Here is a 26,587-nt window from a genome sequence, read left to right on the forward strand (position 1 = left end):
TCAGCCTGAATAAGCAGTAAGCCTTAATCAACCATACAATTAAAAAAAACAAAAAAACAAAAAGCAAACAAAACAAAATATCCAGACGCTCCGGTAAAGACCATCGTACCGTCCCATGAAGTCGTCCTTCTTGCCAGCATCTTTGTCCCAGACTGTAATGTCCACAAAGCCTCCCTGCTCATCGTACAAGTGGAAATCAAACTGTTCTCTCCACTGAGGGTTCAGCGTTTTTGAAATTGTCTGAAAAAAAAAAAATCAAACAAGGACATTCACTCTGCCCATGTGTCCATTTGTTAATGTGAGCTATAATTTGTTAGATAATATATGAGCTGGAACCGCTATCAAAATAAAGAGAGTCAAATAAATAGTATAAAGAAATAACAAGTAAAATAAAGAGCATAAAAAATGTAAATATGCCTGCAGAAAGATAACACACAACTAGAGCTGATTTTAAAGACTGATACTGATATTTGGTGACTCGAAAATTATAAAGTTTTATCAAAATTCTATAATCTTAACATCATCTCATTCGTGTGGCTTACCTTACTCTTGTACTTTTGGTGACCCATCCTGAATTTGACGTAAGGGTCACTGAGACCATTGGCATCCATTGGCTGCAGGCCATGGCCCTCTATGAGACTGATGCTGACTATACCTCGCCATAACTGGGCTTTTCGGTGTACATCCGACAGACGCATACTCTGATACTGCAGCAATCACACACACACACAAACACACACGTACACATTTATACATTTGCATGCACATAGAAACAAACCCACAAAATAGAAGAAATTGCAGCATTCATCAATTTATCAAGGCTTGCATACACTTTGCACTTCATTCACTGGAAAATAACCGATATCAAATGCATTGAGGCGACACATAAAGAGCAGGCACAAGAAACAAGATAATACTTGAACATAAAATGTGGTAATTCAAGGTAATTTGCTATGTATGAGTTCACCTGACATGCCAGGGCCTCACTATAAATTACAGCACTGCATTATCCACTTACTGTGAACAATTTCTTGGCAATGCTAAAAAGCGTTATTACTGTGAGTATCAACATTTCATCCATATTTGTGCAAAAATGCACAATATGTATCATAACCTCCTTTTATTCTTAAACAGGGTACAGCAGCGTGAATATTCATTTTTATTGTACATATTCTAAACATTATGTTAGAAAAAGGAATAAAAGGGAACAGACTTGTCAGTTTTTACTCCAAAACTTGGGGAACCTCGCAGTTACTTATAGTTTTCCTCTGTACAGTACATTATTATTCCATCTGGCTACTGTAAACTACTGTAATTCAGATTGATTATTCTCCATATTTTAAGTCTTTTTTTACCCTCAACACTTTTCTTAGCACTTACAGGCCTATTTAACCTCTCTTTGAATCGTGTCAGTATCCTTCACTAAAACAAAGAGCAGGGTTATTTATTTGTCAAACAAATACACTTCCACTTTCTCCCTCTGCCTTGCTCTCGCCTCCTTCCTTGTTAGGAAGAACATATTAGCATAGCTTTTGTTTTGAGGGTGAATTTCATTAAACTCTGAACAAACCCTGCCTCGCAAGCGCAGGCCTTTGATCTAGAGATGGAGCTTCTTAATTTCCATTCTCCAGACATTAAACATTGGGAATAGCTCCCTGCATTAAATCCAACCTCCCATACAGCAACTCCCACATCCTCCATGGCTCCCGTTCACTGCTACCAACACGCTATATGCTAATGATGAGAGGTCGCTGTTATGTCCTACTGTATTAGAGCACAATCCCTTTTCCCTTGCATCCTTCTTTTTTGTTCCCACATATTTGTTGTTATAGAAAACCATGGGCTATTTGGATTAGGAATCCATATCTCACTGCCAGAACACAGCAGGATGGAGCGCATACACAAAGATGTTCACAGGCTGAAAGTCTTTTAATACAGTTTAAGAACTAATACTGTGTTGCACAGGGTTAAACTTTTGCCAGCCCTCTCGAAGCAGAAAACATATAAAAAATATTCCCAAAATCAGCATTTTGCCCTGTGGTAAAGTTAGAGAGACCTGTATTAACATGCCTCTGCCTCCTAATTATTATTTTAAAGTTTGCATCTTCTACAGTGGGTTCAATAGTCATATATGCTTCTTTAAGGAAGAAGCGGTGGTGTAAAAATAACTATGTACTGTATGCAACACAGAGGCAAGCAGTGCTTTTTTGGTGGGGTAGCAAAAGCAAATAGTTAGTGTTTCAGTGAATTCCCGAGTCACAGGCAGGGTGGCACAGTTTGAAGGCTTCAAAGGCTTGGTTTGGGGAGGCACGATACAGCAGGACGCCTGCCCATCTCCAACCAAACATACTTCAAATGTCTCTTGGTGGATATCATAAAGTTTCTATCTCAATAACACTAAAAGTGAAATGTGAGTAAAAAAAACAAACAAACAAAATAAAAGTGTGAATAAACTCAATTTTGAGCTCAAAATTGTTCCTGTCACTAAAATTGCTGAATTGAAAGAACAGACAAGGTATGTGCATCATGCACGAGCCAGTAAGAAGAAGCGGAACATCAAACAGCATGCTTTCTGTTCAACCTCACAGCCAACAAGAATCACAAAAAATGAAATCAAAAGTTAACAGCCCCTTATGTGCGGCAAGATGGGAACTCATAATGACGTCAAAATGTTTTTTCACTGGATGGAAAAGGGGTCTAGGAGTGTCCTGTAGTCAGTAAAAAAGTCAAAAGTCAACAATACTTCATATCTCACAGCGTATTTGCTGTAGAGGACTTCTTAAAAACCCCAGAATAGAAATCTGCCTTATTTTCCCACATAATAGCTGCAATGCACTGCAAATCAAGGGTGGAAGAAGCACAGAGATCTCACTGATGAATGATTCGAACTGCTTCAAAGTGTAAAAATCAGTGGAATCACAAAAAAGAAAATTCTGAAGCTGCATTATTACTGACTGATTTCACAAAAATGGCACCAAAGTTAGCAAGTTTTTAATAAAAGTTCTAACAATTATTGCTGATCTTTACAACTAGTACAGCAAGTGCTCTTGAAAAAAAATGCTACTGACTGTAAGGTATTTCCTCCACCCTTAATATTTATATCACATATAGTTAGGTCCATACATAGTTGGAGAGCTGTTCACAGAAACATATTTCAATTATAGTTCTATAATGGACATGGACATAATGTGCAGACTCTAAGCTTTAATCTGAGGGTGTCCACAGTCAGATCGGATGAAGGGTTTAGGAGTTTCAGCTCCTCCTGCCAACCTCTTTTTAAAGTGACTCAAAGGCTATTTCATGGGCAGATGGTGGATAATTCTTTATTATGTAATTATCATTCAAGCAGATAAAAGCCCTAGAGTTGATTTGAGGTGTGCAGCTTGCATTTGGAAGATTTTGCTGTGAACAGACAGCATGAGGTCAAAGGAGCTCTCCATGTAGTTGAAACAAGCCACCCTTAAGCTGAGAAAACAGAAAAAAAAAGAAAAAACATCTGATAAACTGCTACAATATTAGGAGTAGCAAAATCTACAGTTTGGCACATCCTGAGAAAAAAAAGAAAGCACTGGTCAACTCAGGAACGCAAAAAGACCTGGACATCTATGGAAGACAACTGTGGTGGATGATCGCAGAGTTATTTTCATGGAGAAGAGAAGCCCCTTCACAAAAGCCTACCAAGTGAACAATACTCTCCAGGAGGAAGGCGTATCGATATCCAAGTCTACCATGAAGAGAAGACTCCATGAAAGTAAGTACAGAGGGTTCACTGCAATTTGCAAACCACTCATAAGACTGTGGCTTATGAGTGGCTTGCAAAAAAACCAAAAAAAAACCCCCCAAAAAAACCATCTAAAAAAGAATATATATAACAGTTCTGGAAAAACATTGTCTGGACAGATTAAACCAAGATCAACCTCTACCAGAATGATTGCAAGAAAAAAGTATGAAGAAGGTGTGGAACAGCTCATGATCCAAAATATACCACATGATCTGTAAAACATGGCGGAGATAGTGTGGTGGCTTGGGCGTGCTTGGCTGCCAGTGGCACTGGGACACTAGTGTTTATTGATGATGTGTCACAGGACAGAAGCAGCCAAATGAATTCTGAGGTGTTCATATACGTACTGTCTGCTCAAAACCAGCTAAATGCAGTCAAATTGATTGAGCGGCATTTCATAATACTGAAACACACAACCATAGCAACCCAGAAGTTTATTACAGGCCAAGTCTGTCATCTGATCTTATCCCAGTTGAGCATTTCACTTGTTAAAGACTAAACTTTGGACAGAAAGGCCCACAAACAACAGCAACTGAAAGCTGCTGCAGCAAAGGACTGGCAGAGCATTAAAAAGGAGGAAACCCAGCATCTGGTAATGTCCACGAGTTCAAGCATTCAGGCTGTCATTGTCAGCAAAGTATTAGAAATGAACATTTTATTTTCAGTTATTAAATTTGTCCAATTACTTTTGAGGCCTTGAACTGATGGAATTGTGTTAAAACGATTTCGTTGCTCACATTTTTATTCAATGTTTTTGTTCAACACGCTGAATTAAAGCTAAAAGTCTGCACTTCAACTGCATCTGAGTTGTTTCGTTCAAAATTCATTGTGGTAATGTACACAATCACAGTCAGAATAAAGTCGTCTCTGTCCAAATATTTACGGACCTGACTGTATGACTTGCCTTCACATGTGCGAAGAATAGTTCACCTTTAAGCTCACTTGCATTCCAAAAATGAGCTGACATAACCTCAGCAGATGCAAAGTATATTGCAGCTTGTGGAAAATAAGCTGGTGACAATGAGAACTGGAGAAATATTAAAGAAAAAAAAAACTGCCAATACCACATTTGTGGAAGGAGGAAACGGAGGAAGGGAGGGGGGAAGGGCCACGGTGACTCCATCCATGTACCAGAACACCAGTGAAGAAGGACAGGTGAGGTGCAGTGCGGTCGGTAGTGGGGTTACAGTACAGTTAGAGGTTTCATGAGTTACATGCTGTTTTAGTTTACCTTACTAGATCGTTTCCAGTTCCTTCTCAAAAGCATGGTCTGTAAATGAGACAAAGCGGTTACAGAAAACCCCCCAGTATCTCCCTTTAAAGGCTGAACGGCCAGAGGTTAAAGGGCATGGAGGTCAGTGATAGGGGTGTGAGGGGGACAGGGAGAGTAGGGCAGCCACAATCATGCAAGTTAAGTGAGTGTACAGTATAAGCACTCTATGGAGTCAGAAATTATTTATTTGTATAATATACACTGGTGCCTGTTGATAAATTTCACACATTTTAATAATTATTTTCTATACACTTGTTCTTCCTGCCCTTTTCCATCGTAGACCCAAGCAAAGGCAGCACCTAAAGCTCTTACCTGCTTACATATTTGAATTATTCTAATTAAGTATTTCACTTTGCTGGACACACAAATAGATTTTGTGGTGGCAAGATATAAAAATCTCCTTAAAATGCATCGAGTCTTCTTCACTGCCTCGCACTATGTCACAGATTTTGGCCCTCTCTGTTTTTGAGAAAAAAATGAAGAAATAAATCCCATCGTGTTAAACAAACGCTCATCAACTTTAATATAACTGAGTAAAGTCCCATTGTTGATGCTGAGTTGTCATCGGTTGCTCGGGGATCTCAAAAAGCGAATTAAAATTATATATTCCATCTTACAGGTTCGTACCAGTAGATGGCAACAGAGAGAATTTATTACTATAACCTTGTACTCAATTTTTCACAGTGGGAGAAATCCAAACTGGTGCTTAACCTAAATAGAGTTTATTTGTTCTGTCAATTGTGGACTCTCTGAACTACAGTAGCAAATAAGCTGCAGAATTAAGACATCAGATCAAAAGGAATAAAATATTTCCCCCATGACTCTGCCTTGGTCTGAATCGAGCATGCAGGGGTCCAATTAACCAAACAAATAATTGAACATAAATAAATGCAACTCCGAAATCCATTGCACGTCCGCAGAGGCACGAGCTAACATAATTAGGAAAGAAGATCCAGTGCTCTTTGAACATGCAACTTTTCCACACAACATATTCATTACACTTTAGTTTATGCATATGTATTTGCTGAGTTGAGTTTCTACTAAGTGAGGCTGAACGAAACCAGCACATTGTTCTTTAGCACAACTTGAACTTCATTTATGTCCTAAAACTATTGACCTTTCTAGTGTCTTTCAGAAAAGTGATGCTAAAGTGAAGGATTAGGAATATGATTCATCCATGTTAATCTACTGTAGGGATGCGATACTCTTTATTTTAAAATAAAAGAGTGATTCCCCCGAAAAAGGAGGATTTGTGGTGTATGCATGAAAAGACAGAGATGAATGAAAAATCAGAGTTATTATAGATTTCCAGATTTCTTACAGCATCCCTCACGTCTCCCTCCTTTGGTGTCAGAGTAACGGATAGTTCCAGGCTGCCCAGGTTATGTTCAGGGTACTGTGGGTCCTTCAGGTCCAGTGTCACGTCCAGTGCCCTTTGGAGATAAACAATAAGCCATATTCACATGTTGTTTCCTGTACATATATAGTGTACAAGCAGTAAAATGCATTGTGGAAATCTGATTAAAAAAATTCACTCTGTGACGTTATTAGTGAATTTTATGTTAACATCAACACAGCCAACATAAACAAGTTATCGAGCTAATTTAACCTTTTACTAATTCGCTTTCAAGGTCTTTATACAGTTTTTACGGCAGGTGTCTTAACTTGTCATAGGTGTAAAAGCGCTGAGTTATACTTGCTCTATGACCTCTTACATGAGGTCATATTCTCCTCTGTAAAAACAGTATATTGTGTAAGCTGACTTCCCATCATACTGATTGCCTACTAGGGCAACCGATTAGACTGGACTCATCATTATTATCAGAAATAACACCTGCATATAGCAAGAGTAAATGTGTGCTGTTGCCAGTTTAGATTCACCCAGCCCCTATGTGACTAGAAATAAAACAAGCCAAGGTAACCAAAGTCATATTCATGTGCCTTTTCCCTGAGATGTTCACACTATATAATGCAAAATAATCAATTCCACTTGAGATACTATACTTTATACTGTAACAAACGGCTGTAAAAACACAGTACACTTAGATTATCAAAAATATTGATGGATCTGAGCTACTTTACAAACTTACATTATTCCTTTTGTTTTTGTAAGCTTAGATTTAGATGTACAGTACTTATAAAGCCAGTTACTCGATAAATTTTACTGTATTAAACTCTTAATATAGATTATAATGGAAACACGAAAATGACCATATGATACCAGTCTATCAGCTCATTGTATTATAAAGGTCATGTTCTATATTCTATGTTCTATATTATATTTAATTTTACAGTAACAAACTGTAAAAATAAATATGTCTGTACATTACTTTAAATAACAGGGATATTTGTTGCAGTGTATGTCTGTCTATGGTTTCACAGGCAAACGTTTAGCTTCATGAAAATATGAGCTGAAGTACCAAAGATTGCCACTAGAGGGAAGTCAAAGACTATATCTACTTGCTAGTACAGGCTTTGAAGGCAATCCATAGATACAGAGTCAATCAGACTGCTTACTTAATAGGGAATCAAAAAGACTAAGGGTGTAAAAGTGCATTAAAAAAAAGGCAGGTAATAAAATATTATAAGTCAAATAAGAGAAAGAGACCTCTGATGTTCCAGTGACTCCAGATAGAGGTATGCTGAGCCCATGAAATCATCCTGAAGTCCAAAGTCATAGTCAAAGACCTACAAAGGGACAAATATAAAGCAGCTACTTTAAGTACAGCAATGGTACAAATGAAGACCTTTTACCCTTTATAACTTCTACAGAAATATTTAACATTAACTTAAAGAAAGACATTTTAGAGCTAGGTGACATATAGGCAGCACGGTGGCACGGTGGTTAGCACTGTTGCCGCACAGCAAGAAGGTCCTGAGTTCAATTCCACCATCAGGCCGGGGTCTTTCTGTGTGGAGTTTGCATGTTCTCCCCGTGTTTGCGTGGGTTCTCTCCGGGTACTCCGGCTTCCTCCCACCGTCCAAAGACATGCAGTTTGTGGGGATAGGTTAATTGGAAAATCCAAATTGCCACTAGGTGTGAATGTGAGTGTGAATGGTTGTCTGTCCCTGTGTGTTGGCCCTGCGACAGACTGGCGACCTGTCCAGGGTGTACCCTGCCTTTCGCCCTATGACAGCTGGGATAGGCTCCAGCGACCCTGAAAAGGATAAGCGGAAGCGAATGGATGGATGGACTTATCTTCTGTACCTTTACATACAGTGGGTCCCTCAGGGTTTCCACCAGAAGGCTAACTCTCTCATCCCACACTGGGTTGAGGTTCTTATGGATGGTCTTGCTTCTAAACACTTCCTTCCCTGCAATCTTAAACTTCACGTATGGATCACTGGTCCCTAAGAAGAAGAAAAGCAAACACATAAAAACACACAGTCATATGTGATTAAAATACAATTCTGACATAGGCTGTCGATTTAAATATTGATTGGACAAAGGCATTTTTCATTTTCCCATTATTTTAATGGTCAAACTGGCATTACCTTCTTCACTTTGTGGAATTTACTGAAGAGCAGCAACTCTTTTGTGAAAAAATATTTGCTTCTGCCCACTGATAATAGAGTAATCAGGACTTACAGGATTTTGTCAAAATAAAAATAAATAAATACTGCCTCTGCACAATTTCTTAACATGAAAACTGTATTTTTTAATTTTATTTATTATTTTAGACTATTTTTATTTTGTATTATTTATGCCAAACCCCCTCAGATCAATTTTAAATACAAACATATGAAAAGCTTGATATGCTACTGTGAAGCAGGCTCGGAGAGAATCGGCCACGTGACTCAAAGTTACGGTCATGTGATACAAATATGAACGCTGGCTTTATATGACCACTAGGTGACGGCATTGGTTCGTATTGGTGTTATTCTGTGGAGCACAAACTGCAAACAGGCACCGATGCTTACAATGAATGCAAAAACAATTAACTTTAATGGGATCAACGAACCAACCTAACAAATTTCCCACGTGTGGGAATAAAGGTTATCTTATCTTATCTTATCTTATCTTATGTTGTCTTATATTACATGGAAGCAAATAAATCTAATTTTAACCCATACAGAAATAATTTTAGATCAAATCAATAAAATTTTATTTTACAGCTGTATCCCATTACTTAAAACACAAGCTGCACTCTGAGAGGTTATGTGCACATTTATACATGACTGGCTGTTAAACTTCTCGTATGTATCCACATGTATGTGAGCTACTTAAGCACTGATTCTACGATTCCTCAACAAGCATCTATATTGTTCAGGACAGTAAACCCTTCCCCTTCAGTCAATTAGTCAATTATAGTTTAAGGGCTTCACATACACAACAACACTGGGAAAAAAAACAAATTAAAAAAAATATTTATATATACACACACACACCCACACACACAATCCTGTTCAAATAAGTATTTAAGGAAGAAAAACTACTCTGTAAAGCCACTCTTAATGTGGCTGTACCTGACAGTGAGTAGTACAGTGGTACAATGAAAAGCACCAATGCTGATTCTATTCCTGTTAAGTCAAAACAAAGTTTAAATGCAAGAGCAAGGAAGTGTGTCATTAGGAGTTTCCTAAAACTGTTGGTAAAATGTGCTTCCTGAATCGAGGCTGTTTCAAAGTTTGGGGAATGAAAACCAAACTGCATCCTCAACTATTTTGTCTCTCTGCCTAACAGTTTGGCAGTGAAGGATCTCAGGGAGTGAACTGGAACATAACATGACAGATTGTCAGAAATGTTCGATGGTCCAAGACAGTGTAAGGCTTTATATACAAGAGCCTTTTAAAGTGGATTCTGTATAATACTGGAGGCCAGTGCAGAAACTATAGTGACTTCCTATTGGTTACTTGTGTTAGTGAACCTTGGAACCTCTAAATTAGCTACAGCCTGCTAATGTTTTTCTTTTCTTAGAAAATCCAGCCAAGAGAACAGAAATAATCCGGTTTACTGTAACTAAATGTATGAACAAGTTTTTCTGAATCATGGAGAGTCATTAAGGATTGCACTTTGGAGACAGTGAAAAGAAGCACATCTTGGTAATGAAATCTAAATTATGTGGGATTTGAAAAAAGAAGGTTTAAAATAACTCCAAGACTCTTAACTTGTGGCTTTAGTTTGTCAGCTGCCTAACTTACCACAAATGTACAAAGTTACAGTGCATTTTGAATGTGTCCCAATGCCAGCAGTTTTTGAAGACGAAAACAATTTTATTGTTGCAAAGTTATCATCTGTTGTCATTTAAAAGTTCCTCGTCATTTTTTTTTTGTCTTCATTTACTGCATATCTGTTTTCAAGCATTTTCTATATCTACCCAAGGTTTTCTTATTTCCCCTCTGTTAATGAGTCTGCTGGGGAGTCTGTGCTTATCTAACATGATGTTCTGAGAGTAAAGGGTAATGTACTCTATACAGATTGTTAAAAAGAAAAAACCCTAGAGGCAAATTTAGTGATATTGCACTATATCTAAACAAAATCTGTTTGACTTGGGTAACTATAATTATGATGTGTAATATCTTCCAATGAAACAGTACCCTGATGTGACTGTTTATACAGTACGTGACTTGAATCACTGTTGTGCTATCATCCACTGTGACCAAAACACCAAGGGAGGGAATGGTAATATCGAGCAATTCTGATTTATCTACAAACAGAGATGTGCAGATGCACTGCACGTTAACGATACTTTCCAAAGTCAAAGGAAAAATGTTGACTATATGTTGTACATTAACATATGCTAAATATTGACAAGCAACAGAGATCAATAGCAGCCACAGAGCATGTCTTTTATATCCAACAATTTGCTCTGTTTTCTCTTAAAGAGCTTGAACTGCTGACTGACAGCACGGGAACTAGTGGATAAAAGCTTCTCTGCTCAGTGTTTGCACGTCTCATCAGTTCAAGATAGAGTCTTTCCCTATCATTAGCATGACAATACCAGCGAATATCTGACTCCTACATAACGACATTGCTGATGCTTATGAGAGGCAGTAAAGAACAGTAATGACATGACTTGTCGACTGGGTTATTTTGTCACTATAATAAAAATGAAGCATGAGTAATTATGTTGACGATTATCGTCAGTATAATTTTATAATATACTCAATAGTTTAACATATGCAACATATTAAGTGGTGTGTGTTACACCCCGGCCTAGGCAACCGGGGTGCAACGCAGGAAAATAAAAATAAGGCACTTCAGTGCTAGGAGGCTTTGCTTTCATCAGGCCAGTGTCTTTGCAAAGACACTGGAAAAGGTGTCTATTTCTTCACATTTAAAATGACTCACACACCCTCAAGCTCACTTGCAGAGCCACTAGAGACACACACATGTAGCTTTTTACACACCGTTGCTCTTGACACGTTACTGCAAGGAAGCTGCGGCAGGAGGACACGAATGACAGGATAAGAAGAAGAAGAGAGGTAACCATATACAGCAAGTCACGTCAGAGAAACAAAAAGAAAAAAATCTAGAAAACGCTGCAACATCTTATATCACTGATATGAGCTGATAATTTATGAACTATCTGAAATTGTCCCAAACCACAGTGTGCAGCTAAAGGCATTATTTTCTAAAAGTGCTCCAACTTTCTTTCTCTATCTCGCTCTCGTTCTATATCCCAGCAGGTCAATATTCCTCAGACACACATCATTGATTCAGACCTTCTGCATCCCACAGTGCCAGCTTTATGAGGCCATAAACACATGCAGGCTGAAAAGTATGAAATAGAAAAGGCTTTTGCTGTGGGTGGCCGAATATGAGTGAGAGTGGGTACAGCACAGAGGAGCGAGCAGAGAGATGCTTTCTTGGAAACCGACTATTATGTATGACATTCATATCTGATTTTTCAAAAGACTGCACACTTGGGAAAAGCCCATAAAAATTAGGAGTTTTATGTCTCAAATGTGGGCTGTTGGGTAGATAGATCAATAAGCTATAGGTTTTTGTAAGAGGTGTCATGGATTGGTTGTCACGATCCTGGGTCAGCTGACCCAGCGTTTTGAGTTTTTATATATTTTGATGTTTATGGTTTATGTTCAAGTTTATTAGGTTATATTTCATTCTATTTTGCCTTGATTGCCATTTAGTTCAGTGTTTCTTAGATCCATTTGTGTCATCTCCCCCTGTGTTTAAGTCTGCTTGTCGGTTTGTCATGTTGAGTCTGCGTGTTTCAAGTATGCGTGTCCCATGTTATCAAGCTCTTGTCATGTCTGCGTCCCGTTATATTTCCCGTTTAATTTTGAAGAGGTCTGGGCCCTGTGCTTCGTACGTCGCTTACTACATCCAAGATCAAATGAAACATCCAAGACCAAACCATCGCGCTAACCGTGAGCGCGCTAATCCGGTTCCCCGAACACACCTGCTGTTGACGATTAGTACAGCTGGACGCAGTAATGTGACATCACTGGGTGTCGTAAAAGGGGTTACGCATCGATAGTAGAAACATTGATCGGCAACCCTCTGATTGGTCGGCGAAAATGTCGATGGAGCGCGCTCGGCTCGGTATTTTTCGGCAGCAGAGCAAGAACTCTTGAGTGAGGGATTTCAGGAGTTTCAGAGTTTAATCAGAACGCAAGGGAACACTGCAAAGGCTGCAAAAGCAAGGAGAGAGGGCTGGCAGGAAGTTGCTGACAAATTAAACTCGCAAGTAATTTAATAATAACAATAATAATGGAGTGGATTGATATAGCGCTTTTCAAGGCACCCAAAGCGCTTTACAATGCCACTATTCAGTCACTCTCACATTCACACACTGGTGGAGGCAGCTACAGTTGTAGCCACAGCTGCCCTGGGGCAGACTGACAGAAGCCAGGCTGCCATATTGCGCCATCGGCCCCTCTGGCCAACACCAGTAGGCGGTAGGGTAGATTTATTATATTACACTATATTATCCAATATTATATTACATTATATTATAATATGTTATATTTTATCCTCTTTCACATTAGAGCCACGACAGGACCCACTAGAACATGGGAACAGGTAAAAGTGAAATATAAGAATATTCTACAGAATGGTAATATTTATCACTTATATTGCTTTTAGTCTCTTGGAAAGAGACCCTGGAATAATCTGTTTGTTTATAACAGCAACCAAGAAAAGGGCAGAGCAACAAAAGACAGGTGGTGGTCCTGCACCCCCTCGTCAACAAGTTGGTTAAGTAAATAATACCCTCACGGGAAAATCGATATCTCTCTATGAGCACACTGTCGCGCTGAGCTAAAGGATCCTGTCTGTCCCGCAATATACGCTGAATTCTGAGGACTCTCCTTATCAATCTTGCACCTTCCGCAATGGGTGGCTCGCGTAAACGGACAGGATATGACTGCGACAGACTTCCCAAATCCACCTTCGCTTTTATAGCCGTGGTCTCTCATCTTGATTACACGAAGTAATTTACAATTGCTACTCTGAAATATGAATTAAATCTGTAATAATCACATACATGTAATAGAATGTTAATAGTACATTTCCCTTTTTTAGGAAATGACCTGTATGTATCTGTGTGAAATCAATAAATGGATCAGGTGCTGCATTGTCTTTAGTTACATTGATGTTATTTATTTATGGTGAAACAGTGGTGGAATATCGCTGTTGCTTTCGTATGAATGACGCGGGCATACCTGCGTGGCCGCGATCTAATCCTGTTTACATAAAGTAAACCTGCTCCCCAGCAGGTTTACGCTTACGGCTCTGTTGCTATGACAGCAAGTCCCGGATGGGCTTCGGGGAACCGAACGATCCAGGATCACGCGAAATCGTCAACAATCTCATCCAGCTAACTCACTTAGCGCGGTACGAAGAACAGGCCCCTGGTGTCCCATGTTCACTGTGTTTACTTTCACTAACCCTGTAGTGTCATTATGCTCATTCTAATCAGCTGTTTTCCCATGTGTTTCCACTTCCCCGGTCACCTCCTGTGTGCCTTTAGTCTGTGTGTTTTCATTCATTCCTCGTCCAATCGTCTGCTATCCTGCTATGTCATGCCATGTTTCCAGATCTATGAATCCATGCCAAATCTTCACGTTTCTGGTTTTCCATGCCAGATTTCTATGTTCACGTTCCAGAGTTTATGTTTAGACTTAGTTCTTCCCAGTTTAGGTTATTGTTTAGTGTCGCCTTTGACTTTTGTTTTGTAATGTTTTACCAGCCTTAATAAATGGCTCGCCTTCTGTTAAGTTTGAGTTTAGTTTTCGAGTATCTGCACTTGGGTCCACCTCCTCACTCCACACAGTCTGCATCCGCACACTGGGACACTGGTTTGCCAGGACATTTGTTCACCTTATGAGCAGAAAGCTACAGAACAGGAGGGACACTGGGTATAAGGAAAAACATGCAAAGGTCACAAAAATGGGTGCTCTGGGTACTGAAGTGCTACCATGGGAAAGTGATTACGAATCTCTGTCTTTCTGCCATTAAGTTGCACTTATGCTAATAAATATTGAGCAAAACATATGAGGTACTGAGAAGATCACAAGCAAATTTAAACTCTAAAGTCTTTAAATACACCATCTGGAAATCCAAAACCCAGCTTTCTGAGTCACATTTGCTCTTTCAGCTTTACACAAGGGGATTTTTAAAGCTCTTCCCTGGACAGGAAACAATCAGGTTGACTAGGCAAGTGGAATGAGGAAAATCTTGCTATCTGAGCAATGTTGATACTGGCTTGACATTAAAAAAGAAAGAAAGAAAAAAAACAGCTACTGAAGTGTGTGTTTTGCCTTTTTGCTTTAATAGTTATACTCCTAAGATAGCCTACACCTGTGAAGATTGAACAATGAAATAAAAAGAAATCATCTTATATGTATGTAACGTATTTTAACTGAACTGGTTTGGATGTTTAATTCATTGAATTGAATGGGTGGAAGAGTCAGCAAAGGAGGCTTATGGGACCAGATTCAGTAATGATAAAATTGGCTGACTCACATGAAGCTTCACCTACTAACATGATGCTTGTGTCAGCACTGTTGCTATGTTTGTGCGTCTCAGTTCATTTCAGTGAACAGGTCGGAAGCACTAAACTCTGTATTTGGAACAAGGGCTTTTCTCGAGCGCCGCCGGTGTAATCGAAAATCCATGATTTCCCCGAAATGAGATATTAAAGATTTGGTTTTCCTCCTAATCCTCCTTCCTAAAGCAAATCTTTGGCTCCACAGACCAGTGGGTAAGTGAGCAAAGAGATCTGACTGAGAGACAAGAAATTACCAAGAACACAAACAGCTAATGCGTGCTTCACATTCGCAGTGTTAATCTATTAATTTTGTATGATGCTTTTAAAACCAACCACAAAAACTGTGTAACAGTATCCGAGAGTAGAAATAAATGTATTTAAGAGAGGACTCAGAGGAGTACAGACCAGGTAAATTTGCCCCGGGAGTGGAACATCAACACATCTAAAAGCCCATGATACACTCTCAGCTCTCTGTCTTCTTGAAAGACAGCTGAGAACATAATCCACCAGACATTTATCTGTTCAGAACAACTAATGAGCACTGGCCATAAAAGCACTGCTCTCTGTGTCACTTTGCCAGTAAGGCAAACTGCCATGTGGGACACCTGGGCCTGCAGTAAGAGCACGCTATCCACTATCCAATAAATAAATAAACAAATAAATAAAAACACCCACTCCAACAAAATCTTCAATTTCACTTTAAACGGTCATTTGAAAAAGGATTAACAAACACTCCAAAACAAGAAAACATTATTAGCATTACTCACACTCTTCAATTAAAGTTCAAGAGCGTACCTTAAGAGAATAATGTCAGCCTTTACTAAATGGGCCTTTAATGCTTTATTTCACTATCTGGAGTGCTGTATTAACTGCAGAGTAAGTTTAGAGGGCAAATCTATGACTGTACTTGAAACAAACTAAAGTGTACTCCACCACTGTGTACTCGTGAATGTTAATCAAGAGTGGCTTCTCACTGTTCAAAGTATCAGTCTGAGCAGTTTTCAGTTGAAGAGCCCACAGCTCAAAGCCCGACTGCAGGTGAGGAGCGCCACGCTTGTTGGAGTTTAGGGCCTTTCTTTTTCCACCATTAAAGCTGTTGAATTTGTCAGCGTATGGCTCTATTGTAAAGTAAACTGAAGGTTCTGAGAAAGGTCAATGAGCTCAAATGGCCTGAAATGTGATGCGTGCCAGAAACACCACAGAGAGCCACATCAACTAAATCTTCACTCACCACCACCTGCGCCATTAACCAGATTTTCATCCCTGCAACTTTGTTGATTTCCCAAATAATTCAAAGAAATCTGAAGGATTACTATTTTGACACAGTGGAGACGATGCAGCACACAGGTTTGAGGAGACAGAGTGATCGAAAAACAGCAGCTCAGTTGATGCAGCTATTTTCCACATTTGGTATAATGTTGACAACCACTCTCATTATGACCTCTTCGGTTTCCTCTCTGTCTATTACCCCTTCATAGATCGCACAACATTCCCGCAACATTCCTGTGTTTTTCTTCTCTATTTCACTCCCTTCTGTCTCTCTTGAATAAATGTCTTCACTAAAACTCCCCAAAATAGTTTCAAGTTGATTTCTTGCTTTTGGTATTAATGCACAGCTTTGACATACACTCACATTATCAAAAATCCTATTCCCATCCCTCACGCAGCCTCTCATGTCATCATGTGGAAAAGCCCAGCTTTTCCTCCTGGGACAATGCAAACAGGATCTGCAGTCTCAATGTGACAAAAATCATGAAGCGTACAGCATCTCACTGTTTTTTCAGCTCATTGTTTCTGGTATTATGAGAAAATATTATAGACAATAACTTGTACGTATAATTTTCCAAAATGATGAACGGGAACACTGCCGACCTTGTGAAAAAAGCTTGTTTCTCATCATTTGCATTTGACTTTGCAGTACTCGTTGTGAATTTGAGACACTTTCAAAAACTATGAGTTCCAGCTCCAGTTAAATGAGGTTGCCACACAGTCATTACAGGGACAGAGTGAAAATATAGACAAGGTTCATCAAAGTCTAATGCTTCCATTTAAAAATCAATTCAAGTGGATGCAAGTATCCCAAACAATGCTCCAATCAAACCCCTGAACAATCACTAATGTCTTAGGAGAAAACTCATCAAAGGAAATGAAGTTTGTGATTGTGGCATTCATGCACTCACAGTGAAGCAGTCATTCAAACCCCACTACAATATTCCCTTCTTGCTTTTTTGTGACTACCTCATTTCCATGCTGATGTGTGTTTCTGTTAGACACAGCCACACATTTAAGGACAAACACGCCTCTAGTTTATTATTCACGCAGGGGCAAAAAATGGAACAGTTTTAAACTAATGTTGGAAACCAAAGATGGTGATGTCATGCCTACTATAACACTGATATATCTGATATAAAACTGATATATCGCTTGACCTGCCCTTGATAGTTCAATATAAACCAGGTGACATGTCCATATCTTTCTTTCTTACTTCCTAAACAATCCACAAAAGGCACAGACCACGCAATTCCAGTGCTGGTATAGTCCGCTCCACATGACACTATCTTAATGAAGGCTCTCTAATGACTTAATGAAAGGTGCTTGTTTCTGACTCCAGGGTGAAAGGTGTAATAAGGTGTAATAAGGTGTAATAAGACAACAATGGTGTCTGTCACATTGATTTACGCTGCTGTGCAGAATAATTCGTTATTCTTCTTCCTCATTTTCATCATCAATTACTAGATGCTCATTATACATTCATGATCAATAGCTTTATGTGTCAGTACAGGGCAGACAAACGGGTCTGAATTATTAAATGATAATATATGAACAGTTAATCACATGTCAGCATAGGAGAGTGTAATAGTATGCTCTAAAAATACGTATAACACTCAATAAGAAGAGTTTTAATTTCGCTGTGAGGGGTGGCTGAAGGGTGGAGGTGGAAATAAATGGGCCTTTAACGAGTTCAGCAGTATAATCTTGTTTTTATTTCCTTTTAACTTCACAAAAGTTGAGTCGGCTGCACAGCAGGCCGAATTGATACAAAAGTAAACAAGGGAATCGATTTTTAAAGAAAGGAAAGTTCCGAGAGGGCTGGATTTGCTGATAGGTGCTAAACAAATACAAATGTGGCAGACAAAAACACAGAAACACACTGAACACATCAGAGAGACTCAAAAGCCAATGAATGTGAATAAAAGAGAAAGGAGGGAGCACCTTAGAGTGTGTGGGAATGCTGTTCCATAGTTTGGGGGCACGCATGGAGAACACATGATTTCCTCTAAGTGTGAATCTAAAGTGTGGGACAGCCAGAAAAATCTAATGAGCTGAGCTGAGGCACCTAAAAATGGTGTAGGAGTGCAAAAGGTCAGTGATATAAGGAGCCAAACTATGAAGGTCTTTACAGACAAATATAAATCAATTCTAAACCTCACAACCAAGCAATGGCGAGAAGCTGAAATAGGTGTAATATGATCTTGTTTTTTGGGTGCCTGTGAGGAGCCTGATGGCAGCATTATGAACAAGCTGAAGACGGCATAGAGAGCACTGAGTGAAACCAGAGTAAAGTGGCTCGCATCAGCCCACGTGAAAGAAATGGAGGCATAAATGAGAGATCACATAAAGAAAAGTTTTGGTCGTTGTCTTGACATCGATGGACAAGCTGCCAAAAAAAGAGGCCAATTTCTGTTTTAAGCTCATACGGCTGAAGCTCAAACTGCTTAAAAGCAAGAACTCCTCCCAACATCAGGAAACCCCCCTCTCCTTCATGCTACGCTTGGCACAAATACCCACAAGGAGTCCAAAGTCCATGCACTGGCAATACAAACTATGTGTTATATTACAGATTATACACTAGTGTAGTACAAAATCCAAAAACATACAACAATAAACCTGCCAACTATTTTCCCAAAATAAAGGTATGCAAATACACTGAGCAAAAATTTACCAACAATCTGATGTCAGGTTTGTAGATCCTGGCCCTTTGCGCTAACATTTTCAGTGAGTAAAGCAGAATGAATATAAATGACAAAACACCTGCTGACAGCATTAGAAGTCCATCAATAATGCATTATGTCATAATAAAACACCTGCTCTGTTATTCAGTCAATGAGACTAATAGTATTTTTTAATTATCAAATACAACAAAATTAGGTAAACATAAGCCAAAATCACAGTGTATGTGACTACAATACATATTAATGCAATAATTTTGACACTATAATAAATATATATATAAAAACTACCTTTGGAAATAAGTCAATCTAACATCTAATTTGTAGCATTTAGGAATTCAGTGTGATTAATCTCAGAAAACGAGACCGTACAAAGTTCTAACCTTGAAAGGCCCAGCTTTATTAACCTCACTAATACAGTGTGAGAAGATTTATTAGCCAATAGGTTACCTGTCAAAACCTCTGTTATTAAGAACCACACTGGAGGAGGCTCACTGATGTGTGTCATGAGATCTGAGACAGGAGGAGAGAAAAATGCAGTAAAACTTCCCATAAAGCCCTCAGTCATGCTCGAGCTGCACGCCCAGAACGGGTTCACGTTTAGGTTGTAGAAGCTGTGTGTGGCTGCAAATATGACTGTGTGTGTATCCTGGTCTATGTGTAATGTCAGGACTGACTGATGGTTGCAGCTCTGGGGATTCCCATTAGGCAGAATGCAATCTGGTAAAGAGGCTGTACTGGGTGAGACTCCACATAAGGTACTTCATCTCGAGATAGTGAAATATTGGTTGAGAACCTGCTTCATTGCAACTGCACACAATCACACGCTCTGCGCCTCTTCTGATGTAAGCTTTAAGCTTACTTCCATGGCCTGAAATTTACCCAATATTAAGCTTCACTAATACTAAAGCCCAAAGTGACAGGTTAGATAGCAGCATGAGCATCCGACTCATACAGCTGAGCTGAACTAGCAGAGAAAGACAAAGAGAAGAGCGTGCACGGCTTGTAGGAGAATAGCATGGGAGGTGAGAAAGTAATTAAGGACACTTAAAATAAAACAAAACACAGCATGTTGCTAGTGGTGTCAAGCTCTGTCACTGTCACTGTACTTTGCAAACTGAAAACTAATCATTGCAAACCTTCACACAAATACCTAAGCCACAATCACAGTGCATACTGCCTCAAGATGAATTCATCTGCAGCTATCTACAAAGAGAGAGCCACAACACTGTTAATCACCCTGTAATAGTGTTTAGGCCTGCTTGTGCTCAGCTGTTTGTCTGTTCCTGCAGTAGAAGTGTACTTAATAGTCAAGTTTGCAATAATACAGGATGCATTAAATATTTGCAGCACCTGTGCTCCTCTCCTCCCAAATGTAGAAAAACACAAGGACAAACAACATTTGCATATTCAGTTACACTGTAGTTGCATGAAATAGTAAATTATTAACCCTCTGAGCTAAGCTAAACTCATCTATAAATCAATCAGCAGGAAGAAATCCTGGATTATGTTAAACATTTCTACAAACAGAGAGCTGGTGTTGAAAGTAATACTTCTAAACAAGAGACAAGTATTTTTCTAGAAGGAAACACATAGATGTAAATAATAACTTCAAAATGTACCCAAAATTAGGTTTCATAACATACGGCTGCATATTAAGTGCAAGATAGCGTAAGAGTATGAGTTTCGGACCGATACAGTTGAGGTGAATGAGCATGGCATCATGACAACGACAATAGAGAATAGGGCTGCCACGATTAGTCGACTAATCACGATTACGTCGACTATTAAAATCCTCAACGACTAATTTAATAGTCGACGCATCGTTTGAAGCTTTGTAAGATCCCAAAAAGATGCAGGAATAAGTAGTAGTATTTAAGAGTGTAATAACAGACTGAAACAGAAGATGGCAGCACTGCATGTACTACGGTGGCTGGGAAGTGCAAAGCGCAACAAATTAAAAAACAGCAACAAATTAAAAAACCGCAACAAATTAAAAAACCGCAACAAATTAAAAATCCACAACAAATTAAAAAACCGCAACAAATTAAAAAAACGCAACAAATTAAAAATCCACAACAAATTAAAAAACCGCAACAAATTAAAAATCCACAACAAATTAAAAAACCACAACAAATTAAAAAACCGCAACAAATTAAAAATCCACAACAAATTTAAAAACCGCAACAAATTAAAAATCCACAACAAATTAAAAAACCGCAACAAATCAAAAATCCACAACAAATTAAAAAACCGCAACAAATTAAAAATCCTTGACGGAAAGGGATTGTCTGAAATACCGGAAGTGGCACAACGATTAGGCTTACTCCATATTTGTAGCTCAGAAAAGTGATTCGGGATGTCAACAAACGTTGAGAAACTCACACCTCACAGCGCTTCCTTATCACCCTGACGGTGCTTGCTGCACTACATAGAGAACCGGAAAATGTTTTGCCCGTTTTGTGGCGTTAGCTTCAGCCTCTTCACCCCTTTTTGTGCTTCCTGTGGACGGTCTCTGGAGCTTTTGCGGGACACAGACCAGGCTGAAGGATCAAACTCCCCGGGGACATCAAAACAAACAGAAAATTCTGAACAAAGTAATTTTGATATATTACTCACTTTTTGTTCTCTTCAGACAGTCTATGCTATTTCAGTTAAATAGCACGTTTATTTACCATTTTGGCTCCGGTTTCTGTTTCTGTTTCCTTATACTGTATTCTCGTCTACGTTTAGTAATGGAGAGTGCTAACCCCGTTTTGATGTCAAACGTTTTTCATTCAACCAGAACAAACATGTCCGTCATACAAGCAGTTCATGGAGTACAAAAAATCAAAATCCAAAGAGCGTCAGGCCTTCAGCTGTGGAGCAAAATTAAAACTCAAGCAACAGAGTAAACCTGTCAAAGTAAGCCATCACAGGTAACTTTATAAACGAGGATTATTCTTAAAGTGATCTGGCTTTTATTATTTGTTTGTAGATCAATATCGGATTTATGGTGTCACAACAAACCGACTTAAAACCGCTAAGAGGGAAAACACTGCCCTTATTTATTACCCCCGAAATTACAGCCCCTGACCTCCTGAAGCAGGCTGTAGAAAAAATGAGAACATTCAACAAGGACTTGGTGGAGGGACCATATGTCCTTTTGTATCCTGACTGCACAGAGGTGATAAATGTGCCTGGGACAGAAAGGCCATTCCGATTGGCAGACTACAAAGAGGAAATAGGAAAGAACTACAACAGGATTTCTCTATTCATTTGCCCAGAGAGCCACTTCAAACGAGGTTTGTTAATTTTATATTTTGATGTGTTTACATATACAACAACTAATAATGTGTCTACTTTCTCAGCTCTGATTGCAGAGGATGGTACCTCAGACTCGGACCCTGAGATTGTGATTACATCAAGAAGCACAGCTGAGTTCAACCAGGCAGACACATTGGTGTGTACTTTTTTTCCCTCTCCACCATGCCAGAGGCCTGTGAGTGGCCCTGGCAGAGGTGCATGTCCTCTGAGTGCTCTATTTTTTTTCTCTATAATGATCATAATTCTGTAACATCCATGGGTCTATTATTTTCATTGTGTGATTATATGTTCTTTAAAAAAGTATTTTTTTTAAGTATTGATGAACTATCTAAATGCGATACGAAGTTGGTGAAAGCTTTGAAAAGTGCATGTTTTTCATCTTAGGTTTTCAAACCACAAGACCAGAGTACCCCTAATGGTAAACATGCAGAGAAGGAGTAAGTTATTTAAGAGCTTGTTCTGCTATATATTAGAGTTGGGCAATACAATATATGTCTTTGTTTTATTTCAGGGAATATTGATCACGATATAAACCGCTAGATTTGTACATATTAAATGTGCCGTTGCTCATGGTAAATGGTAAATGGCCTGTATTTGTAAAGCGCTTTATTAGTCCCTAAGGACAAAGCGCTTTACACATCCAGTCATCCACCCATTCACACACACATTCACACACTGGTGATGGCAGCTACATTGTAGCCACAGCCACCGTGGGGCGCACTGACAGAGGCGAGGCTGCCGAACACTGGCGCCACCAGTAGGCAATGGGTGAAGTGTCTAGCCCAAGGGCACAACGACCAAGACTGTCCGATCCGGGGCTCGAACCGGCAACCTTCCGATTACAAGGTGAACTTAAAATTTCACATAAGTAAGATGTGAAATCCTCAGAAGCTTGTTTTGATTTAAATATTTATTTCCTGTCATAAGTTCAGACAGACGGATGTATTAACATATTACATCCGTTTCAGATAACTAAAAAAAGGTACATGTTAAAAACTAAATCAAAAGTCAGGGATAAAGATTTCCAGTTTCAAAAGACAACAAACACCAGATCACTCAATTGCTTGGTCAATTACATTTAAAAACAAAAAAGAATGATTCTAAACATAAATCTTAGTTTACAGTAAGTTTTACAGGAGAACAGACATAAAATTGACAAAGTCTTTGTCAATATCAGATGAATAAGCTAAGAAATAAAAGCAAATTCTCCTAATCTCTCCTTGTATATTTATTTTAATGGTTGGTTTAGATGTAAATGGTGCCCAAACATCTCCACGGGTGGCGCTGCTACTTCACTGTGCTGCAGGTAACAAGTCACCCTAACTGGACATGATGCTGTTCCCAGAGCGATTGGTTGCTGCGCTACTTGATAAGGATTGACTATTCTTATGTCAATGAAAAAAAAGAGTGATTAGAGGAATAAGCAGCATATAAAATGGATGGATGGATAGCTCTATTGCAATAGTCTCATATTTCCTTTGAGAGAAAAGTATACTGCAATACATATTGTTATTTTATTGCCCCGCCCTAATATAAATATTTATTGGTTTCATAGCCTTTTTATAATGTTGGTATCATAAATAATATTGAACTGTATGAGCTTCTTATCTGGACATTTTAATTCCAATACTCTTATTCTGTTTCAGACATGCTCCAGGACCTTCATCTATCATACAGCCATGTCAGGTATTTGGGCAATTTATGTCAGCATGACGTTTTTTGCTATTGCTGAAATAGTACAAAGCTATGTATGTTTATATACAGTATGCAATTTTTGTTCTTTTTTTTCCAGATTGTAATATCTGATACAGAGGATCTTGATCACCAAAACGAAACGAATCCAGTCATGAGTCCCTATAGGTAAATAAAATTGTGTCTTATATGTAATTTTAAATCTGTAACTACAGTACACGTTTGGGTTTGTGAAATGGGTAAAGATAATTAAAGGGTGAATAGAAGTTATTCTAATGTTGGAATTATAATTTCTCAACAGTAAATATGCAGACCTGTGTGCCCCCTGCATTGAGGACGAGGATGAAGAGCTGGTTGAAGTTGCTTCACCGATTGATGACAGAGCACTGTAAAATATCAAATACTACTTCAAATAACAATGCTAAATTGTATAGTCTTGCATTCGGTCTTTCATTTTTGTGATTACAGGGAAGACGTTAACATTAATCTACCTGACATCATTGCAAACTTATCCAGTGCTATTCATCATGGAAGTGTCAGCAGATTCAACATCTCAAGAGCAAATGTCTGGGATGGAGCAGTCAGGGGTTTCAGGCGGTTGTCATACTCTGAAACCAATGACATGCTGGTTAAATTTACTGATGATTCTGGCATTCTAGAAGAAGGACTTGATGCAGGTGGCCCAAAACGAGAGTTTTTGAGTCTGCTAATGAAACACATGAAAGATCGTCCCATTTTTGATGGACCCGAAGGACGTCGATTCCTCGTCTACAATGCAAAGGGTATGCAATGATCAGATGTTTGATAAACTTAATTTAAAGACTTTTTTGGACTTTTAAATCAATTTGTTTTTAATTATTATCAGAAGCAACTCATAATAATTTCTTGGATTATTTCAAAACAGCATTAGTCTGTCTATCTGATCGATCTATCTGACATCGATCGGATCTGATCGATCGGTAGAGAGAGGTGTGTGTGTGAGAGAGTTTATCATTTACTGTATTCATTCACAGCTGTAAGGGAGGATGAATACTACCTAGCAGGAAAGATGATAGCCGTGTCAGTTGTGCATGGTGGTCCAGGGCCCCATTTCCTGTCAGAAGAGCTGGTACATTATCTTGCAGGCCAGACTTCAGTAAAAGCAACAGTTGCCTCAGTCACAGATGACGACATAGGGAAAGCTTTACAAGAGGTGAGGACAGCGCAGGATTTGAATGCAGGATAGAACTACAGCTTCTTCATCTGTATGACATTAAAAAATTCTTTCTTTGTGTAGGGAAAAAACAGGAATGAAAATCAGACACGTAAGCTTACATTGTGTATGTCCATTTTTATGGGTTTTTCAGATCGACAGTGCTGGTTCAGTGGATGTCCTGCGTGACTGTGTCATAAAACACAGTACTATGCTACAGGTGGCTGGTTGTCTAAGGCATGTTTCCACAGTTGAGGAAAAGAAAGACATTGTGTCTGACTATCTCCGGTGGTATATAATTGCTCGAAACTCATCTGTAATTGACAGGTGAGACAGGTGAATTATTGTTATGACAGTGTTGTTCATAATTTCCGACTGAAATATTTTACATTCTCCAAGGTTTCCAAAGTTCACAGTTTGTCCATAGTTTGTGCATGTACTATGAACTGGTAAATGACACAAAGTTCTCCTCATTCTTTAGATTTAAAGAGGGTCTTTCAGCACTTAATTTCCTGAGTGCACTCCAGCAACACCCTACTTTGCTTTCCCCGGTCCTGTGTCACATGGAAAAGAAACTCACAGCCCTTGAACTTGAGAGACTTTTCAAACCTGACTTCAGCCCATCTGGAAGTAACAGGAGACGTCTGGAAAGTCAAACTGTGGGCTACTGGTCAGACTATCTGCTGGACTGTGAAGGTTTATACCAGTATTTCTTTTAGTACTCATTACAAGACAATGTGTTGAATTCACATATACATATATAATTTTTTAATTTTTTTTTAAATTTTTTGCAGAATCACAAACTGCTGTGTCGTTGGGCGATGTTCTGATGTTTGCAACTGGGCTAACATCACTGCCACCTTCTGGATTAGATCCACTACCAAGCCTACAGTTCCTGGATGACTCTTTATTCCCGATGGCAAATACATGCTTAAACTTATTGAAACTACCAATGATAACTTCATATTCCTTATTTAAATCCAACATGGATTTTGGAATTCAAAACTCCCCAGGATTTGGATGTTTCTAGAATGTCTGGCCTTGTAGTTCAAACCTGCTGTTGATTTATTCCTCAAGTTTTTAAGTCAAATTTTTTTTTAAATATGTTATGAATAGGAGAAGGTGGGACATACTGGCGGTACAGCACAAATCCATTATAGTTTACCAGGTTTATTGTAGTTTTATTAGATAACCCAGTTACTTACAGCTGCTTCTTCTTGGCATTACATTGTAAATTCTGTAGGTTTTTTGCTACAGGACTTATCCAGAAATCTGTTATGTATTTGAGCATGTTTTTTTTATTCTAAAATGTAGGTACATATGTTCAAAGGAGATTTAAAATGCAATCGCTAGACTTGATTTGTTCAAAGTTTTGACAGTGCTACTAAAAGTAAAGGCATTTAAAGGTGTACTGTGTTCTACTCTTAAAAGTTGTAA

General features: G+C 38.8%; 2 protein-coding genes across 8 annotated transcripts in view; one reads left to right on the plus strand and one right to left on the minus strand.

The window, feature by feature from the left end:
* Positions 1-26,587, minus strand: part of LOC309718592 (multiple C2 and transmembrane domain-containing protein 1-like) — a 148,132-nt gene that overhangs the window by 57,277 nt on the left and 64,268 nt on the right. For 3 of the 5 annotated variants that reach the window (XM_082554006.1, XM_082554004.1, XM_082554008.1), the window contains exons 3-8: positions 8,263-8,405; positions 7,663-7,742; positions 6,376-6,487; positions 5,013-5,051; positions 543-707; positions 110-240 (exon numbers count right to left, since the gene is read on the minus strand). In XM_082554006.1, the coding sequence (XP_082410132.1) occupies positions 110-240; positions 543-707; positions 5,013-5,051; positions 6,376-6,487; positions 7,663-7,742; positions 8,263-8,405 (670 nt within the window). The remainder of the gene's footprint in view (positions 1-109; positions 241-542; positions 708-5,012; positions 5,052-6,375; positions 6,488-7,662; positions 7,743-8,262; positions 8,406-26,587) is intronic. The other 2 variants (XM_082554007.1, XM_082554005.1) reach the window with 1 other exon arrangement.
* LOC309718595 (G2/M phase-specific E3 ubiquitin-protein ligase-like) lies at positions 21,156-26,419 on the plus strand. Of its 3 annotated transcripts, XM_082554013.1 has the most exons (13): positions 21,158-21,557; positions 21,746-21,864; positions 21,938-22,244; positions 22,311-22,402; positions 22,651-22,703; positions 23,913-23,952; positions 24,059-24,126; positions 24,260-24,346; positions 24,427-24,740; positions 24,972-25,150; positions 25,305-25,477; positions 25,632-25,846; positions 25,945-26,418. In XM_082554013.1, the coding sequence occupies exons 1-13, from the start codon at positions 21,407-21,409 to the stop codon at positions 26,178-26,180; spliced, it is 2,034 nt and encodes a 677-aa protein (XP_082410139.1). In that variant the 5' UTR covers positions 21,158-21,406; the 3' UTR covers positions 26,181-26,418. The 3 variants fall into 3 exon arrangements, with proteins under 3 accessions (XP_082410138.1, XP_082410140.1, XP_082410139.1); XM_082554012.1 differs by having other exon boundaries at positions 21,156-21,557; positions 21,938-22,402; positions 25,945-26,419; XM_082554014.1 differs by lacking the exons at positions 21,746-21,864; positions 21,938-22,244 and having other exon boundaries at positions 21,157-21,557; positions 25,945-26,419.

This window comes from Aulonocara stuartgranti (genome assembly GCF_965226115.1).
Source record: "Aulonocara stuartgranti genome assembly, chromosome: 12".
Classification (NCBI taxonomy): domain Eukaryota; kingdom Metazoa; phylum Chordata; class Actinopteri; order Cichliformes; family Cichlidae; genus Aulonocara; species Aulonocara stuartgranti.